This window comes from Camelina sativa, chromosome 1 (assembly GCF_030686135.1).
Source record: "Camelina sativa cultivar CO46 ecotype springtype chromosome 1, ASM3068613v1".
In the NCBI taxonomy this organism is placed as follows: Eukaryota; Viridiplantae; Streptophyta; class Magnoliopsida; order Brassicales; family Brassicaceae; genus Camelina; species Camelina sativa.
In genome coordinates this window covers 18,220,218-18,240,934 of record NC_141880.1, presented here as the reverse complement: position 1 = coordinate 18,240,934, position 20,717 = coordinate 18,220,218, and the positions used below count along the sequence as shown (strand labels likewise).

General features: G+C 45.9%; 1 protein-coding gene and 2 non-coding genes across 3 annotated transcripts; 2 read left to right on the top strand and 1 right to left on the bottom strand.

The window, feature by feature from the left end:
* Positions 1 to 94: 94 nt before the first annotated feature.
* LOC147950078 (uncharacterized) lies at positions 95 to 18,898 on the bottom strand. Its single transcript, XM_087512183.1, has 8 exons — positions 18,886 to 18,898; positions 18,487 to 18,708; positions 18,218 to 18,399; positions 17,339 to 18,094; positions 12,474 to 12,480; positions 9,723 to 10,430; positions 442 to 1,394; positions 95 to 109 (listed from the first exon to the last, which is right to left on the bottom strand). Exons 1-8 carry the CDS (start codon positions 18,896 to 18,898, stop codon positions 95 to 97), a joined length of 2,856 nt encoding a protein of 951 aa, XP_087368309.1.
* LOC147950080 (small nucleolar RNA R71) lies at positions 3,764 to 3,870 on the top strand. The gene has a single exon (XR_015565518.1). It is a non-coding gene; the product is annotated as a small nucleolar RNA R71 (small nucleolar RNA).
* LOC147950079 (small nucleolar RNA R71) lies at positions 12,848 to 12,954 on the top strand. Its single transcript, XR_015565517.1, has one exon. It is a non-coding gene; the product is annotated as a small nucleolar RNA R71 (small nucleolar RNA).
* Positions 18,899 to 20,717: the final 1,819 nt, after the last annotated feature.

Below are 20,717 nucleotides of genomic sequence, written 5' to 3'. Positions count from 1 at the left end.
ATTATCACAGAATTTAGAGAAGCTCCTCGATATTCTAACTGGAAAGGCATAGGGTGAGCTATGGCAATAAAACAAGACTCCAGGAACCTCCTCCTCAGTCACACACCTCCTGAAAACACCATCCGAGCAATGCCTATAGAGGTAAGGCTCATCCCAAAAATACCGCCTTATGTCTTTTAGGAACTTCTTCTTCTTATTCCCCACAAACTCAGTAGGTTCTTTCTCTGCTGCTAGGTAGTTTGCATACTCTCCAAACCAGGGAAAACTCGGCTGTTTGTTGGTATCGATTGCCTTGCACGGGGTTTTCGGAGCATGTGCTCCCAGGCGGAGCATGTGCTCGGCGGGATCAAAGATGCCGATCGAGTAAACATGTTCTTCAGGAAGGCTATCATCCAAGGGTAGCTCTTCTTCTATCCTCATTCTTGATAAGTGATCTGCAACTCCGTTCTCAATGCCCTTCTTGTCTTTAATCTCCAAGTCAAACTCTTGAAACAACAAAATCCAACGGAGTAGCCTTGCTTTTGCATCTTTCTTGGTCAGTAGATACCTCAATGCCGCGTGATCAGTGTGAACAACCACTTTGGAACCAACAAGGTATGATTGGAACTTCTCAAAAGCAAACACAACCGCTAAAAGTTCTTTCTCGGTTGTAGCGTACTTGCACTGAGCCTCATCCAAGGTGCGGCTGGCGTAGTATATCACGTGCAGCTTCTTGTCTTTTCTCTGTCCCAGAACTGCTCCCACGGCATAGTCACTCGCATCAGTCATGACCTCAAAGGGAAGGTCCCAATCTGGCGGTTGTACAATCGGAGCGCTAACCAAGGCTTCCTTGATCGTGTGAAACGCTTCCAAGCAAGCAGAATCGAAATCAAACTTCACTTCCTTACACAACAGCTGGGTAAGTGGTCTTGCTATCTTGGAGAAATCCTTAATGAACTGTCTGTAGAAACTGGCGTGGCCAAGGAAACTGCGGATCCCTTTTACCGAATTAGGCGGTTGTAAACTCATCATCACCTCAACCTTGGCTTTGTCAACCTCAATCCCCTTTTCAGAAATCTTGTGTCCCAGCACTATCCCATCTCTGACCATGAAGTGGCATTTCTCCCAATTCAGCACCAGATGTTTGTCTTCACACCGCTGCAACACCCTGCACAAATTAGACAAACAAACGGAAAAGGAGCTCCCATAGACGGAGAAATCGTCCATGAAAACTTCCATTATATCCTCAATCAGGTCAGTGAAAATGGACATCATGCATCGTTGGAAGGTCGCTGGTGCATTGCACAAGCCAAACGGCATTCTGCGGTAAGCAAAGGTGTCGTAAGGACATGTGAATGTGGTCTTCTCTTGATCGTCGGGATGGATTGGGATCTGAAAGAAACCTGAATAGCCATCTAAGAAACAGTAGTAAGGATGGTTAGCCAATCTCTCAAGCATTTGATCATAAACGGCAACTGTCCTAGTAGGAATCAACTCATCCTTATCATTCTTAACCACTGTAATTCCACCTTTCTTAGGGACTACATGAACTGGACTAATCCAGGAACTATCAGAAATAGCATAAATTACACCCGCATCTAGAAGTTTCATTATCTCTTTCTTAACAACATCCTTTAGATTCTGGTTCAACCTCCTTTGATGTTCTACCGAAGTCATTGATTCATCTTCTAGATGTATCCTATGCATGCAAAGATCTGGTGAGATTCCTGGGATGCCATCTAGTGAATACCCTAGAGCATTTCTATACTTCCTAAGTTCACAAAGGAGCAAAGCGGTCTCTACATTGTTTAGTTCAGAGTTCACTATCATGGGGTATGTAGAGTTAGGACCTAGGAACGCATACCTTAGCTCGGCTGGAAGTGGTTTTAGCTCTACCTTTGGAGCTCTTAACTCGCTCCAAGGACCGTCCGCTGATTTTACCGGAGCATGTGCTCCGGAATCCGGAGCAGGTGCTCCCTCGGCGGATTCCTCCCCTGATTGGTTCTCATCGTCTAACAGCTTATTCATCTCAAACCTTGCGATCATATCCCCCAGCTGGAGATCGATCGCTCCCCCTTCCACATCTATAATCGCACCAGCTGTGCATAAGAATGATCTACCCAAGATCAGGGGGTCACGTGGTTCTTCTTCAAGTTCCAGAACCACAAAGTCTGCTGGTATAAGCGTGTCCCCTATCTGGACATGTAAATCCTCCAACACTCCTATGGGGCGCTTGGTGGATCTATCCGCGAATACTAACAAAATCCGTGTAGACTTGAACTTCGTGTATCCCAGCCTTTTATCCACTGAATATGGCATAAGGTTCACACTGGAACCTAGATCACAGAGGGAGTTTGCAAAAATCGTTTTACCGATTCTCACGGATAAGACAAATCGCCCTGGATCATCTCTCTTCTTTAGCACTTTGTTTTGCAGCACAGCACTGCACTCTCTTGAAACCATCATCACGTTCTCTTCCTCTGACACTCTCCCAGAAACTAACCCTTTCACATATCTCTTCAAAGCAGGTATCATCTGAACAGCATCAGCTAGGGGTAGTTTTACTGTCAATTCTCTCAACATCTCCTTGCATTTTGCATCTTCCAAATCCTTGTGAGATTTCTTAGGAGGAACAGGGTAAGGAACCCTAGGGGTGTACACGCGTGCAGGAGGTACCTCAGTAGGAACGGTCTGATCGGGAGTCGGGAGCACGTGCTCGCTGGGTGGGAGCACATGCTCGCTGGGTGGGAGCACATGCTCGCCGGATGCGTCGGCTTCTTTTTGACTCAACGGTGGAGTCTCAGTAGCATGTTGAGGAAGGTATTCTTCAGCAATACCCTTGCCCTTGTCAAGCCTAGCGGATGGTGCTTCTCTAGGGGGTAACTTCTTTCCTCCCCTTAGCTCAATCGCATTGACATACTCGTTCCGCGGGTTTGCTTCCCCTTTTCCGGGCAGTGTCCCAGGAGTTCTTTTCACGGCTTCAGCAGTCTGTGCAACCTGAATATCAAGCTTCTTCACATGTGACATTACTGCCTCATACTTCCCATTAAGGTCATTGTACATGGTATCGACCTTAGCGTTGATTTCCACTAAAGCTTTTTGTTGATTCACCAAGAGTTGTTGCATCATGTTTTTCAGCTCATCTTGAGAGCTGCTAGCAGGTGAAGATCCCAACTGCTGGTTGGTGAAAGGCGGTGCTTGCTGAGCGCTTGTATATGCCTGCTGGTTCCCCCCTTGGAAACGGTTTTGAGTGGGCACAAACTGTTTGCCTTGGAAGTTGTTTGAGAAGGTTTTCTGATAACCCATCTGATTCTGAGCTCCTTGCTGCGGATACACCTGATCCTGAGGATTCTCCACGTTGGTGCTTCTATAGGACAAATTCGGATGGCTTTTGTAGTTCGGGTTGAAACCCCTGTTCTGCACAAAACCTTGCCCACTCACATAATTAACCTCCATCGTTTCATCCTCTCCATCACAAATCTCCTGAGCTAGCGGCATGTCTCCGGTCTCATCGACAAAATGGACAGTTTTCTGGCTTCCCTTCAGAAGAAGGTTCACCTTGGCTGTCAACTCGTCGATCTTTTGCGTATCGACACTATTGACCTTCACGGACCTGTCATACGCAGGAGCCTTGCTGCTGGAGCTTGCAGCTAGGTTCTCAATCAACTGATATGTTTCTTCCTTAGACTTTGTCATAAAATCCCCATTGCTGGCCGAGTTGAGAGCGTTTCTGTAGTCCCAGTTAACTCCATCATAGAAAATGCCCATAATCTTTTCATCACTGAATCCATGGTGCGGACACTCTCTACGGTACTCTTTGTACCTCTCCCAAGCCTCGCAGAAGGCTTCTCCAGTGTGCTGTTGGAACGATGAAATCTTGTTCCTCAGGGCAGCGGTCTTAGCCTTGGTGTAGAAATGGTCCAAAAACGCAGATCTACACTGTTCCCATGATGTCAGAGACCCAGGTGGCAATGACTTCAGCCAACGTGAAGCTCTATCCGCAAGAGAGAAGGGAAAGAGCTTGCACTTCAGAAAGTCTGGCGGTATCCCATTTGAACCAGTGGTGCTACATATCTCCTCAAAATTCTCGATGTGGTCCATCGGAATCTCAGCTGGGAGACCGTGAAATAGGTGCTGCTTCACTAGAGAGATCATCTGTGGCTTGATCTCAAAATCTTGTCTCGGGATGGTGGGAGGAACAATCGCCGCTCGGTTGGTGTAGAACACATGCGGGTTGTCCTTGTCCCCTATGGACGGTTGTGGCGGCGCGGCTCTTTCGTGTTGAGCATGGAGCAACTGCCCCAACTATTGTCGAAGTTGCTGCAACTCGGCAGCCATATCCTCATTTTTTCTATTGTCACCCATGTTGACGGATTGAAACTTTCTGTTCTTGCGGTTTGTTCTTTCTGCCAAAGAGAGCTCTGCGGCTGACAAAGCAACTAGTTCTTCGGTGTTGTTTCTTCTTGTAGATCTTCTTGGCATGCACCTGAAACACACGCAAAGAAGAAGCAGAAAGACAAATCAGTAAGGTCTTAGTCTAGTAATTTCGCCGAAAACCAAAGGTAAAAATTTGATCCCCGGCAACGGCGCCAAAAACTTGATACATAGAGTTTTAAATCCTATTTTCCTACTGCAAGTGCACAGCAAAGAAGTAGTACTTAGGGGTCGAATTCCACGAAGACCAAGTTTTACTCTATGATTCTATTGGTTCAATTTCAAGCTAAGACAATTCGAAGTTGGGTTTGTTTGGTAACAGTAACACGACTAAAACGGTATAAAAAAGGCAATAAACAAAACACTAGATCAGGGATAATTCTCGGGAATTTCAGAGATAGCAACTAAACAACTATTCAGGGTATAGATTAAGTACCAGTCTAGAACTCAAACATAAATATAAACTGATCCACTGTCGTGGTATCAATAACTCTATCTGATCGATTCTGTGCTGAAACGCGGAGCACATGCTCAGACATCCGGAGCACATGCTCGGCGGTCCATAAACCCTAAACTGTCGTTTGAGCCCAGAATCGCAGACAAGCATTAAAGAACAGGAATGATAAGTTCACAAATCACCTACACATCAACTTTCGCAGGTCTAGGATAATTTGCCCACTAATGTCTTTTCTAGCAACCTATTACACTTTTGATGAATAGATAAACCTAGAATCATAGATTGGGTGATCAAATCAACCTAAGCATTAAGTCTAACAATAGTGAAGACAATCGATTATATAAAGCCCTATTTGTGTTCTGTTGCTAACCCATGAAACCCCTTTTGAAACCCCTAATCTAGCAAAGAAAACTACTCAGACATAGAGAAATGAGTAACCAACATAGATGAGAAATTCAATAGCATAAAAATATAAAAATCACAAGGGTTCAGAATATGCTTCACAAGGTAGCCGCTCTTCTCCCTCTCACAAAAGCGTCGCTCAAAAACCAAAAGAAAAGGTCCCCCCTCTCTCTCCTAAAAACCCTAGGTTAAATAGCATACAAGTAGAGAAATATAAGGAAAGATTCCAAATTCAAATCTCCCTATTAAAAAAGCGATCTCAGCCCTCTTTCTCTTACAAAGGATCGCCTAAAATAAGGGGAATTAGGCAGGGAATCAGCGCCTAGATGCTTGCCACGTGTCGTCATGAAACCGTAGAGTTGGGAGCATGTGCTCGGAAATCAGGAGCATGTGCTCCTGGGTCTAAAATCAGCTTTTCAGCTCCAATTCAACTCCTTTCTGCTCCGATTGCTCCTGCTGTTCCAATCCTTGCTTTTAGCTTCCTAGCCTCTTATTATAACCTGAAAAGGACATAAACAACTGCAAAACTATCAAATAAACGGGGTCAAAGTGAGTCAAAACCGTAACATATCAACTCCCCCGGACTTAGATCTTTGTTTGTCCTCAAACAAACTCAAACCAAGCGCCAAGAGAGCCAAGGTGGGAACTCGCAAAAATCTCAGAAACCGTGAGTAGACCATGACCTGCAGACCACATGTGTTAGAACAAGCTATACCGATAAAATTCTCCAGCAAACATCTCCAAAACCAGAACCATAATTGGCAATCAAACCCAGAAAAATATCACTTTCCAGACAATGACTCTTTACATTCAATTAAAATTGGCGTGAGCTTCTCATTAAGGGCATTAAGCTAGTGAAATCGAGGCTTGGTAGATAAAAGGCTATTTTAATGGTGGAGCTATAGAGTGTTTAGGGGTTATCATTACTTCGAAAGAGGTGCAGGATATCGCACAAAATGGTAAGGGAGAGTGGACTCATTGATGTCCACAACCTCTAATCACTCTCCTCTTCTTATCTTCTCAAACTCAGCCTCTCTTTTCTCCTCAGGGTACAACGCATGCTCGGGGGTGTGTAACACTAGCTCTGGTCCCTTTCCATCATCCTTAAACGTTTTTTTTTTTTTTTTTTTTAGACATATGAAGGATGATGGGGGATCTTCTTCTAATATTGCCCCAGGAGGATGCGGACTGTATCCTAGGCTCTCTCTCTGCTCAAAACAACTCGCGGACTTGGATTTATATAATTTCGGACCAGGTGCTCGCTGGGTTAGAGCACGTGCTCTGTCCGTCCGGCTTTTTCCTCTTTGGTTCTCCAGCAAGAGCGAGTTAGAGATAGTGTCAGTCCTGCTCTCCCCGACCGTTTTGCACATAGCTGCACAGAATGAGAAAACAAAAATACAAGTGCAAGTGGTTTGAAAGGAGGTTAGGCTCGGGGTGGGTACTAACTTAAAATGAGCTAGCTATTCAGGATCAGCAAGATTGGCAAAATGAATAAGAAGTCCTGAATATGTGACACGTTCCCTATCCTAATGCCCAAAACGAGAAGAATTTAAATCCGGTTAGGTTCCAATAAAGTAGAGTCTAAGTCTTTCCGGTGAAACCTGAATGGGATGAAGCTTTTCTGGCTAGGAGAAGGGTCCGAATGTGAAGAGGTATTAGCTCGTCTCTGTACTCTTAGTTCTGCAACAATGGTCACTAGGAAAAATGGTCAAACTCACAAATGGTTAAAAACATCACAGATTTCGGTCCTAATTCCCACAAGTTTTGGTTCGACTCACATGACAAACTGACTCAATAAAAAGAAAGATAAAGAAAACAAATGACAGCAACCGCGAGATAGTGCCGTCAGGATCCTCCGCATCAAGCTGTTGTTCTTCTGCTGCGACTCGACCATCCATCTCCTGTACTCAGCGGTATCAGGCTCATCAGAGATCGGTGGGAGATCAAACTCACCCTGAGGATCGGATGATGTGAACGGTGGAATGCTGTCCTCGCGGTGGTGGGATGAGCTAGCAAAGTCCGCTGGTGGTGGATCAAACTGGGTAGGTGGAGGCAGAGCATCTCCCAGAAGCAGTGGGGCGCGGGAGAAACGCAGATCATCCACCGTGGCTAGCTGCGTAAGCTCAGGAGCTGGGAGGCGAATGCTCCCCTGATTACCGTCAGGGCCACCGTACCGGTATGTGTAGAAGGGGTTGGCTAACTGGATGACTCGGGAGTGGACCAGATGCTGTATGTCAATGCGCTCCCTCTGCTCTACACGAGAATACCTCGTCAGATCGATCCGCATGTGCTCAAAGAGATGAGTGAGAAGGCTGCAATTCCTCTCTGTACGGCCAGAAGTCTTGTGCTTAGCAGCACAGATCATCTCAGCGAAGTGCATAGCCATGTTGCACCGCACATCAGATGGAGCAGGTGCTCCAGGAAACAGAGCATGTGCTCTGGGAGCCGCGGGTGTCAAAAAGCTGGACCTGGTGGGCCTGGGCCTGAAATTCATTAAACTTACCTGGTCCAATCGCTCTTCTCTTTTTCTTTGGTTCTCAGTTCGCCGAGCATGTGCATCAGGTTGCTCGCGTCCTGCGAGCATGTGCTCCGCGTCTTCTTCCAACATTCCTGAAACCGAAAAGAGAAGAAACAAATCCTAAAAAGAAAAAGAAAAACTCAGCAATATATACCTGGTGGGTTGCCTCCCACCCAACGCTTGTTTTAAGTCATTAGCTTGACTCGAAAACTCCTTAGGCATTAGGAGGATCGCCTAGGGCGACGGTCTCACCCCTTGCATGCTCAGAGATAGCAAGATACGGCTTCAGCCTCTGTCCATTCACCACAAATTCTCCTCCTTTTGTGTCCAGCAACACAACAGCCCCGTATGGTCTAATCTCCTTGATGGTGAAGGGTCCGGACCATCGTGATCTTAGCTTTCCGGGAAACAGTTTCAGCCTAGAGTTGAACAACAAGACTTGATCATTAGGAGCAAAGGTCCTAGTGAGGATCCGCTTGTCATGGTAGGCTTTGGTACGCTCCTTGTAGAGTTTTGAGTTTTCATAGGCGAGGTGCCTAATCTCCTCTAGCTCATGCAGTTGCATCTTCCTCCTTTCATGGGCGCTCTTAGTGTCAAAGTTCAGCATTTTCACTGCCCAAGCAGCCTTGTACTCTAGCTCAAAAGGAAGGTGACACGCCTTACCATACACCAAGTGAAACGGTGTAGTCCCCAGGGGTGTTTTGTAGGCGGTTCTATAAGCCCATAGAGCCTCATCTAGCTTCTGAGACCAATCCTTCCTTGTTGTGTTCACTGTTTTTTGCAAAATGCTCTTAATCTCCCGGTTAGAGATCTCAACTTGGCCGCTTGTTTGTGGGTGGTAGGGGGTGGCGACCTTGTGTCTCACTCCATTCTTCTTGAGAAGACTCTCAAAGACCTTGTTAATGAAATGCGATCCACCATCGCTAATGACTACCCGTGGGACACCAAACCGTGGGAAAATAACTGACTTTAACATCTTGAGCACGGTCTTTGCATCATTATTGGGGCTGGCCAAAGCTTCTACCCACTTGGACACGTAATCGACAGCCACCAATATGTACTCATTGCCGAATGAGTTCGGGAAAGGTCCCATGAAGTCAATTCCCCAAACATCAAATACCTCAACCTCCAAGATGAAATTCTGAGGCATTTCATTCCTCCTGCTGATGTTCCCTTGTCTCTGACATGTGTCGCAAGTAGACACGAACCGCTGCGCATCTCTGAACATGGTAGGCCACCAATAACCCGCTTGAAGAGCTTTGGACACGGTTTTGAAAGTAGCAAAGTGTCCAGCATAGGGTGAGCTATGACAATGAAACAAGACTCCAGGAACCTCCTCCTCAGTCACACACCTCCTGAAAACACCATCCGAGCTATGCCTATAGAGGTAAGGCTCATCCCAAAAATACCGCCTTATGTCTTTTAGGAACTTCTTCTTCTTGTTCCCCACAAACTCAGTAGGTTCTTTTTCTGCTGCTAGGTAGTTTGAATACTCTCCAAACCAGGGAAAACTCGGCTGTTTGTTGGTATCGATTGCCTTGCACGGGGTTTTCGGAGCATGTGCTCCCAGGCGGAGCATGTGCTCGGCGGGATCAAAGATGCCGATCGAGTAAACATGTTCTTCAGGAAGGCTATCATCCAAGGGTAGCTCTTCTTCTATCCTCATTCTTGATAAGTGATCTGCAACTCCGTTCTCAATGCCCTTCTTGTCTTTAATCTCCAAGTCAAACTCTTGAAACAACAAAATCCAACGGAGTAGCCTTGCTTTTGCATCCTTCTTGGTCAGTAGATACCTCAATGCCGCGTGATCAGTGTGAACAACCACTTTGGAACCAACAAGGTATGATCGGAACTTCTCAAAAGCAAACACAACCGCTAAAAGTTCTTTCTCGGTTGTAGCGTACTTGCACTGAGCCTCATCCAAGGTGCGGCTGACGTAGTATATCACGTGCAGCTTCTTGTCTTTTCTCTGTCCCAGAACTGCTCCCACGGCATAGTCACTCGCATCAGTCATGACCTCAAAGGGAAGGTCCCAATCTGGCGGTTGTACAATCGGAGCGCTAACCAAGGCTCCCTTGATCGTGTGAAACGCTTCCAAGCAAGCAGAATCGAAATCAAACTTCACTTCCTTACACAACAGCTGGGTAAGTGGTCTTGCTATCTTGGAGAAATCCTTAATGAACAGTCTGTAGAAACCAGCGTGGCCAAGGAAACTGCAGATCCCTTTTACCGAATTAGGCGGTTGTAAACTCATCATCACCTCAACCTTGGCTTTGTCAACCTCAATCCCCTTTTCAGAAATCTTGTGTCCCAGCACTATCCCATCTCTGACCATGAAGTGGCATTTCTCCCAATTCAGCACCAGATGTTTGTCTTCACACCGCTGCAACACCCTGCACAAATTAGACAAACAAACGGAAAAGGAGCTCCCATAGACGGAGAAATCGTCCATGAAAACTTCCATTATATCCTCAATCAGGTCAGTGAAAATGGACATCATGCATCGTTGGAAGGTCGCTGGTGCATTGCACAAGCCAAACGGCATTCTGCGGTAAGCAAAGGTGCCGTAAGGACATGTGAATGTGGTCTTCTCTTGATCGTCGGGATGGATTGGGATCTGAAAGAAACCTGAATAGCCATCTAAGAAACAGTAGTAAGGATGGTTAGCCAATCTCTCAAGCATTTGATCAATAAACGGCAAAGGAAAATGATCCTTACGGGTCGCAGGATTAAATTTTCTATAGTCTATGCACATGCGATGTCCCGTAACTGTCCTAGTAGGAATCAACTAATCCTTATCATTCTTAACCACTGTAATTCCACCTTTCTTAGGGACTACATGAACTTGACTAATCCAGGAACTATAAGAAATAGCATAAATTACACCCGCATCTAGAAGTTTCATTATCTCTTTCTTAACAACATCCTTTAGATTCGGGTTCAACCTCCTCTGATGTTCTACCGAAGTCATTGATTCATCTTCTAGATGTATCCTATGCATGCAAAGATCTGGTGAGATTCCTGGGATGTCATCTAGTGAATACCCTAGAGCATTTCTATACTTCCTAAGTTCACAAAGGAGCAAAGCGGTCTCTACATTGTTTAGTTCAGAGTTCACTATCACGGGGTATGTAGAGTTAGGACCTAGGAACGCGTACTTTAGCTCGGCTGGAAGTGGTTTTAGCTCTACCTTTGGAGCTCTTAACTCGCTCCAAAGACCGTCCGCTGACTTTACCGGAGCATGTGCTCCGGAATCCGGAGCAGGTGCTCCCTCGGCGGATTCCTCCCCTGATTGGTTCTCATCGTCTAGCAGCTTATTCATCTCAAACCTTGCGATCATATCCCCCAGCTGGAGATCGATCGCTCCCCCTTGCACATCTATAATCGCACAAGCTGTGCATAAGAATGATCTACCCAAGATCAGTGGGTCACGTGGTTCTTCTTCAAGTTCCAGAACCACAAAGTCTGCTGGTATAAGCGTGTCCCCTATCTGGACATGTAAATCCTCCAACACTCCTATGGGGCGCTTGGTGGATCTATCCGCGAATACTAACGAAATCCGTGTAGACTTGAACTTCGTGTATCCCAGCCTTTTAGCCACTGAATATGGCATAAGGTTCACACTGGAACCTAGATCACAGAGGGAGTTTGCAAAAATCGTTTTACCGATTCTCACGGATAAGACAAATCGCCTTGGATCATCTCTCTTCTTTAGCACTTTGTTTTGCAGCACAGCATTGCACTCTCTTGAAACCATCATCACGTTCTCTTCCTCTGACACTCTCCCAGAAACTAACCCTTTCACATATCTCTTCAAAGCAGGTATCATCTGAACAACATCAGCCAAGGGTAGTTTTACCGTCAATTCTCTCAACATCTCCTTGCATTTTGCATCCTCCAAATCCTTGCGAGATTTCTTAGGAGGAACAGGGTAAGGAACCCTAGGGGTGTACACGCGTGCAGGAGGTACCTCAGTAAGAACGGTCTGATCGGGAGTCGGGAGCACGTGCTCGCTGGGTGGGAGGAAATGCTCGCCGGATGCGTCGGCTTCTTTTTGACTCAACGGTGGAGTCTCATCAGCATGTTGAGGAAGGTATTCTTCAGCAATACCCTTGCCCTTGTCAAGCCTAGCGGATGGTGCTTCTCTAGGGGGTAACTTCTTTCCTCCCCTTAGCTCAATCGCATTGACATACTCGTTCCGCGGGTTTGCTTCCCCTTTTCCGGGCAGTGTCCCAGGAGTTCTTTTCACGGCTTCAGCAGTCTGTGCAACCTGAACATCAAGCTTCTTCACATGTGACATTACTGCCTCATACTTCCCATTAAGGTCATTGTACATGGTATCGACCTTAGCGTTGATTTCCACTAAAGCTTTTTGTTGATTCACCAAGAGTTGTTGCATCATGTTTTTCAGCTCATCTTGAGAGCTGCTAGCAGGTGAAGATCCCAACTGCTGGTTGGTGAAAGGCGGTGCTTGCTGAGCGCTTGTATATGTCTGCTGGTTCCCCCCTTGGAAACGGTTTTGAGTGGGCACAAACTGTTTGCCTTGGAAGTTGTTTGAGAAGGTTTTCTGATAACCCATCTGATTCTGAGCTCCTTGCTGCGGATACACCTGATCCTGAGGATTCTCCACGTTGGTGCTTATATAGGACAAATTCGGATGGCTTTTGTAGTTCGGGTTGAAACCCCTGTTCTGCACAAAACCTTGCCCACTCACATAATTAACCTCCATCATTTCATCCTCTCCATCACAAATCTCCTGAGCTAGCGGCATGTCTCCGGTCTCATCGACAAAATGGACAGTTTTCTGGCTTCCCTTCAGAAGAAGGTTCACCTTGACTGTCAACTCGTCGATCTTTTGCGTATCGACACTATTGACCTTCACGGACCTGTCATACTCAGGAGCCTTGCTGCTGGAGCTTGCAGCTAGGTTCTCAATCAACTGATATGTTTCTTCCTTAGACTTTGTCATAAAATCCCCATTGCTGGCCGAGTTGAGAGCGTTTCTGTAGTCCCAGTTAACTCCATCATAGAAAATGCCCATAATCTTTTCATCACTGAATCCATGGTGCGGACACTCTCTACGGTACTCTTTGTACCTCTCCCAAGCCTCGCAGAAGGCTTCTCCAGTGTGCTGTTGGAACGATGAAATCTTGTTCCTCAGGGCAGCGGTCTTAGCCTTGGTGTAGAAATGGTCCAAAAACGCAGATCTACACTGTTCCCATGATGTCAGAGACCCAGGTGGCAATGACTTCAGCCAACGTGAAGCTCTATCCGCAAGAGAGAAGGGAAAGAGCTTGCACTTCAGAAAGTCTGGCGGTATCCCATTTGAACCAGTGGTGCTACATATCTCCTCAAAATTCTCGATGTGGTCCATCGGAATCTCAGCTGGGAGACCGTGAAATAGGTGCTGCTTCACTAGAGAGATCATCTGTGGCTTGATCTCAAAATCTTGTCTCGGGATGGTGGGAGGAACAATCGCCGCTCGGTTGGTGTAGAACACATGCGGGTTGTCCTTGTCCCCTATGGACGGTTGTGGCGGCGCGGCTCTTTCGTGTTGAGCATGGAGCAACTGCCCCAACTATTGTCGAAGTTGCTGCAACTCGGCAGCCATATCCTCATTGTTTCTATTGTCACCCATGTTGACGGATTGAAACTTTCTGTTCTTGCGGTTTGTTCTTTCTGCCAAAGAGAGCTCTGCGGCTGACAAAGCAACAAGTTCTTCGGTGTTGTTTCTTCTTGTAGATCTTCTTGGCATGCACCTGAAACACACGCAAAGAAGAAGCAGAAAGACAAATCAGTAAGGTCTTAGTCTAGTAATTTCGCCGAAAACCAAAGGTAAAAATTTGATCCCCGGCAACGGCGCCAAAAACTTGATACATAGAGTTTTAAATCCTATTTTCCTACTGCAAGTGCACAGCAAAGAAGTAGTACTTAGGGGTCGAATCCCACGAAGACCAAGTTTTACTCTATGATTCTATTGGTTCAATTTCAAGCTAAGACAATTCGAAGTTGGGTTTGTTTGGTAACAGTAACACGACTAAAACGGTATAAAAAAGGCAATAAACAAAACACTAGATCAGGGATAATTCTCGGGAATTTCAGAGATAGCAACTAAACAACTATTCAGGGTATAGATTAAGTACCAGTCTAGAACTCAAACATAAATATAAACTGATCCACTGTCGTGGTATCAATAACTCTATCTGATCGATTCTGTGCGGAAACGCGGAGCACATGCTCAGACATCCGGAGCACATGCTCGGCGGTCCATAAACCCTAAACTGTCGTTTGAGCCCAGAATCGCAGACAAGCATTAAAGAACAGGAATGATAAGTTCACAAATCACCTACACATCAACTTTCGCAGGTCTAGGATAATTTGCCCACTAATGTCTTTTCTAGCAACCTATTACACTTTTGATGAATAGATAAACCTAGAATCATAGATTGGGTGATCAAATCAACCTAAGCATTAAGTCTAACAATAGTGAAGACAATCGATTATATAAAGCCCTATTTGTGTTCTGTTGCTAACCCATGAAACCCCTTTTGAAACCCCTAATCTAGCAAAGAAAACTACTCAGACATAGAGAAATGAGTAACCAACATAGATGAGAAATTCAATAGCATAAAAATATAAAAATCACAAGGGTTCAGAATATGCTTCACAAGGTAGCCGCTCTTCTTCCTCTCACAAAAGCGTCGCTCAAAAACCAAAAGAAAAGGTCCCCCCTCTCTCTCCTAAAAACCCTAGGTTAAATAGCATACAAGTAGAGAAAAATAAGGAAAGATTCCAAATTCAAATCTCCCTATTAAAAAAGCGATCTCAGCCCTCTTTCTTTTACAAAGGATCGCCTAAAATAAGGGGAATTAGGCAGGGAATCAGCGCCTAGATGCTTGCCACGTGTCGTCATGAAACCGTAGAGTTGGGAGCATGTGCTCGGAAATCAGGAGCATGTGCTCCTGGGTCTAAAATCAGCTTTTCAGCTCCAATTCAACTCCTTTCTGCTCCGATTGCTCCTGCTGTTCTAATCCTTGCTTTTAGCTTCCTAGCCTCTTATTATAACCTGAAAAGGACATAAACAACTGCAAAACTATCAAATAAACGGGGTCAAAGTGAGTCAAAACCGTAACATATCAACTCCCCCGGACTTAGATCTTTGTTTGTCCTCAAACAAACTCAAACCAAGCGCCAAGAGAGCCAAGGTGGGAACTCGCAAAAATCTCAGAAACCGTGAGTAGACCATGACCTGCAGACCACATGTGTTAGAACAAGCTATACCGATAAAATTCTCCAGCAAACATCTCCAAAACCAGAACCATAATTGGCAATCAAACCCAGAAAAATATCACTTTCCAGACAAAGACTCTTTACATTCAATTAAAATTGGCGTGAGCTTCTCATTAAGGGCATTAAGCTAGTGAAATCGAGGCTTGGTAGATAAAAGGCTATTTTAATGGTGGAGCTATAGAGTGTTTAGGGGTTATCATTACTTCGAAAGAGGTGCAGGATATCGCACAAAATGGTAAGGGAGAGTGGACTCATTGATGTCCACAACCTCTAATCACTCTCCTCTTCTTATCTTCTCAAACTCAGCCTCTCTTTTCTCCTCAGGGTACAACGCATGCTCGGGGGTGTGTAACACTAGCTCTGGTCCCTTTCCATCATCCTTAAACGTTTTTTTTTTTTTTTTTTTTTAGACATATGAAGGATGATGGGGGATCTTCTTCTAATATTGCCCCAGGAGGATGCGGACCGTATCCTAGGCTCTCTCTCTGCTCAAAACAACTCGCGGACTTGGATTTATATAATTTCGGACCATGTGCTCGCTGGGTTAGAGCACGTGCTCTGTCCGTCCGGCTTTTTCCTCTTTGGTTCTCCAGCAAGAGCGAGTTAGAGATAGTGTCAGTCCTGCTCTCCCCGACCGTTTTGCACATAGCTGCACAGAATGAGAAAACAAAAATACAAGTGCAAGTGGTTTGAAAGGAGGTTAGGCTCGGGGTGGGTACTAACTTAAAATGAGCTAGCTATTCAGGATCAGCAAGATTGGCAAAATGAATAAGAAGTCCTGAATATGTGACACGTTCCCTATCCTAATGCCCAAAACGAGAAGAATTTAAATCCGGTTAGGTTCCAATAAAGTAGAGTCTAAGTCTTTCCGGTGAAACCTTAATGGGATGAAGCTTTTCTGGCTAGGAGAAGGGTCCGAATGTGAAGAGGTATTAGCTCGTCTCTGTACTCTTAGTTCTGCAACAATGGTCACTAGGAAAAATGGTCAAACTCACAAATGGTTAAAAACATCACAGATTTCGGTCCTAATTCCCACAAGTTTTGGTTCGACTCACATGACAAACTGACTCAATAAAAAGAAAGATAAAGAAAACAAATGACAGCAACCGCGAGATAGTGCCGTCAGGATCCTCCGCATCAAGCTGTTGTTCTTCTGCTGCGACTCGACCATCCATCTCCTGTACTCAGCGGTATCAGGCTCATTAGAGATCGGTGGGAGATCAAACTCACCCTGAGGATCGGATGATGTGAATGGTGGAACGCTGTCCTCGCGGTGGTGGGATGAGCTAGCAAAGTCCGCTGGTGGTGTATCAAACTGGGTAGGTGGAGGCAGAACATCTCCCAGAAGCAGTAGGGCGCGGGAGAAACGCAGATCATCCACCGTGGCTAGCTGCGTAAGCTCAGGAGCTGGGAGGCGAATGCTTCCCTGATTACCGTCAGGGCCACCGTACCGGTATGTGTAGAAGGGGTTGGCTAACTGGATGACTCGGGAGTGGACCAGATGCTGTATGTCAATGCGCTCCCTCTGCTCTACACGAGAATACCTCGTCAGATCGATCCGCATGTGCTCAAAGAGATGAGTGAGAAGGCTGCCAATCCTCTCTGTACGGCCAGAAGTCTTGTGCTTAGCAGCACAGATCATCTCAGCGAAGTGCATAGCCATGTTGCACCGCACATCAGATGGAGCAGGTGCTCCAGGAAACAGAGCATGTGCTCCGGGAGCCGCGGGTGTCAAAAAGCTGGACCTGGTGGGCCTGGTGGGCCTGGGCCTGAAATTCATTAAACTTACCTGGTCCAATCGCTCTTCTCTTTTTCTTTGGTTCTCAGTTCGCCGAGCATGTGCATCAGGTTGCTCGCGTCCTGCGAGCATGTGCTCCGCGTCTTCTTCCAACATTCCTGAAACCGAAAAGAGAAGAAACAAATCCTAAAAAGAAAAAGAAAAACTCAGCAATATATACCTGGTGGGTTGCCTCCCACCCAACGCTTGTTTTAAGTCATTAGCTTGACTCGAAAACTCCTTAGGCAGTAGGAGGATCGCCTAGGGCGACGGTCTCACCCCTTGCATGCTCAGAGATAGCAAGATACGACTTCAGCCTCTGTCCATTCACCACAAATTCTCCTCCTTTTGTGTCCAGCAACACAACAGCCCCGTATGGTCTAATCTCCTTGATGGTGAAGGGTCCGGACCATCGTGATCTTAGCTTTCCGGGAAACAGTTTCAGCCTAGAGTTGAACAACAAGACTTGATCATTAGGAGCAAAGGTCCTAGTGAGGATCCGCTTGTCATGGTAGGCTTTGGTACGCTCCTTGTAGAGTTTTGAGTTTTCATAGGCGAGGTGCCTAATCTCCTCTAGCTCATGCAGTTGCATCTTCCTCCTTTCATGGGCGCTCTTAGTGTCAAAGTTCAGCATTTTCACTGCCCAAGCAGCCTTGTACTCTAGCTCAAAAGGAAGGTGACACGCCTTACCATACACCAAGTGAAACGGTGTAGTCCCCAGGGGTGTTTTGTAGGCGGTTCTATAAGCCCATAGAGCCTCATCTAGCTTCTGAGACCAATCCTTCCTTGTTGTGTTCACTGTTTTTTGCAAAATGCTCTTAATCTCCCGGTTAGAGATCTCAACTTGGCCGCTTGTTTGTGGGTGGTAGGGGGTGGCGACCTTGTGCCTCACTCCATTCTTCTTGAGAAGACTCTCAAAGACCTTGTTAATGAAATGCGATCCACCATCGCTAATGACTACCCGTGGGACACCAAACCGTGGGAAAATAACTGACTTTAACATCTTGAGCACGGTCTTTGCATCATTATTGGGGCTGGCCAAAGCTTCTACCCACTTGGACACGTAATCGACAGCCACCAATATGTACTCATTGCCGAATGAGTTCGGGAAAGGTCCCATGAAGTCAATTCCCCAAACATCAAATACCTCAACCTCCAAGATGAAATTCTGAGGCATTTCATTCCTCCTGCTGATGTTCCCTTGTCTCTGACATGTGTCGCAAGTAGACACGAACCGCTGCGCATCTCTGAACATGGTAGGCCACCAATAACCCGCTTGAAGAGCTTTGGACACGGTTTTGAAAGTAGCAAAGTGTCCAGCATAGGGTGAACTATGGCAATGAAACAAGACTCCAGGAACCTCCTCCTCAGTCACACACCTCCTGAAAACACCATCCGAGCTATGCCTATAGAGGTAAGGTTCATCCCAAAAATACCGCCTTATGTCTTTTAGGAACTTCTTCTTCTTGTTCCCCACAAACTCAGTAGGTTCTTTTTCTGCTGCTAGGTAGTTTGAATACTCTCCAAACCAGGGAAAACTCGGCTGTTTGTTGGTATCGATTGCCTTGCACGGGGTTTTCGGAGCATGTGCTACCAGGCGGAGCATGTGCTCGGCAGGATCAAAGATGCCGATCGAGTAAACATGTTCTTCAGGAAGGCTATCATCCAAGGGTAGCTCTTCTTCTATCCTCATTCTTGATAAGTGATCTGCAACTCCGTTCTCAATGCCCTTCTTGTCTTTAATCTCCAAGTCAAACTCTTGAAACAACAAAATCCAACGGAGTAGCCTTGCTTTTGCATCCTTCTTGGTCAGTAGATACCTCAATGCCGCGTGATCAGTGTGAACAACCACTTTCGAACCAACAAGGTATGATCGGAACTTCTCAAAAGCAAACACAACCGCTAAAAGTTCTTTCTCGGTTGTAGCGTACTTGCACTGAGCCTCATCCAAGGTGCGGCTGGCGTAGTATATCACGTGCAGCTTCTTGTCTTTTCTCTGTCCCAGAACTGCTCCCACGGCATAGTCACTCGCATCAGTCATGACCTCAAAGGGAAGGTCCCAATCTGGCGGTTGTACAATCGGAGCGCTAACCAAGGCTCCCTTGATCGTGTGAAACGCTTCCAAGCAAGCAGAATCGAAATCAAACTTCACTTCCTTACACAACAGCTGGGTAAGTGGTCTTGCTATCTTGGAGAAATCCTTAATGAACCGTCTGTAGAAACCAGCGTGGCCAAGGAAACTGCGGATCCCTTTTACCGAATTAGGCGGTTGTAAACTCATCATCACCTCAACCTTGGCTTTGTCAACCTCAATCCCCTTTTCAGAAATCTTGTGTCCCAGCACTATCCCATCTCTGACCATGAAGTGGCATTTCTCCCAATTCAGCACCAGATGTTTGTCTTCACACCGCTGCAACACCCTGCACAAATTAGACAAACAAACGGAAAAGGAGCTCCCATAGACGGAGAAATCGTCCATGAAAACTTCCATTATATCCTCAATCAGGTCAGTGAAAATGGACATCATGCATCGTTGGAAGGTCGCTGGTGCATTGCACAAGCCAAACGGCATTCTGCGGTAAGCAAAGGTGCCGTAAGGACATGTGAATGTGGTCTTCTCTTGATCGTCGGGATGGATTGGGATCTGAAAGAAACCTGAATAGCCATCTAAGAAACAGTAGTAAGGATGGTTAGCCAATCTCTCAAGCATTTGATCAATAAACGGCAAAGGAAAATGATCCTTACGGGTCGCAGCATTAAATTTTCTATAGTCTATGCACATGCGATGTCCCGTAATTGTCCTAGTAGGAATCAACTAATCCTTATCATTCTTAACCACTGTAATTCCACCTTTCTTAGGGACTACATGAACTTGACTAATCCAGGAACTATCAGAAATAGCATAAATTACACCCGCATCTAGAAGTTTCATTATCTCTTTCTTAACAACATCCTTTAGATTCGGGTTCAACCTCCTCTGATGTTCTACCGAAGTCATTGATTCATCTTCTAGATGTATCCTATGCATGCAAAGATCTGGTGAGATTCCTGGGATGTCATCTAGTGAATACCCTAGAGCATTTATATACTTCTTAAGTTCACAAAGGAGCAAAGCGGTCTCTACATTGTTTAGTTCAGAGTTCACTATCACGGGGTATGTAGAGTTAGGACCTAGGAACGCGTACTTTAGCTCGGCTGGAAGTGGTTTTAGCTCTACCTTTGGAGCTCTTAACTCGCTCCAAGGACCGTCCGCTGACTTTACCGGAGCATGTGCTCCGGAATCCGGAGCAGGTGCTCCCTCGGCGGATTCCTCTCCTGATTGGTTCTCATCGTCTAGCAGCTTATTCATCTCAAACCTTGCGATCATATCCCCCAGCTGGAGATCGATCGCTCCCCCTTGCACATCTATAATCGCACCAGCTGTGCATAAGAATGATCTACCCAAGATCAGGGGGTCACGTGGTTCTTCTTCAAGTTCCAGAACCACAAAGTCTGCTGGTATAAGCGTGTCCCCTATCTGGACATGTAAATCCTCCAACACTCCTATGGGGCGCTTGGTGGATCTATCCGCGAATACTAACGAAATCCGTGTAGACTTGAACTTCGTGTATCCCAGCCTTTTAGCCACTGAATATGGCATAAGGTTCACACTGGAACCTAGATCACAGAGGGAGTTTGCAAAAATCGTTTTACCGATTCTCACGGATAAGACAAATCGCCTTGGATCATCTCTCTTCTTTAGCACTTTGTTTTGCAGCACAGCATTGCACTCTCTTGAAACCATCATCACGTTCTCTTCCTCTGACACTCTCCCATAAACTAACCCTTTCACATATCTCTTCAAAGCAGGTATCATCTGA

Excerpts from the sequence above, each read along its gene's own strand:
- LOC147950078 (XM_087512183.1), bottom strand. Across the intron at positions 18,400-18,486 it reads AGAACATGTTTACTCGATCG|CGAGTTTTCCCTGGTTTGGA; the intron begins GCATCTTTGATC and ends CCAACAAACAGC. Across the intron at positions 1,395-9,722 it reads GCACGTGATATACTACGTCA|ATGGCTATTCAGGTTTCTTT; the intron begins GCCGCACCTTGG and ends ACTGTTTCTTAG.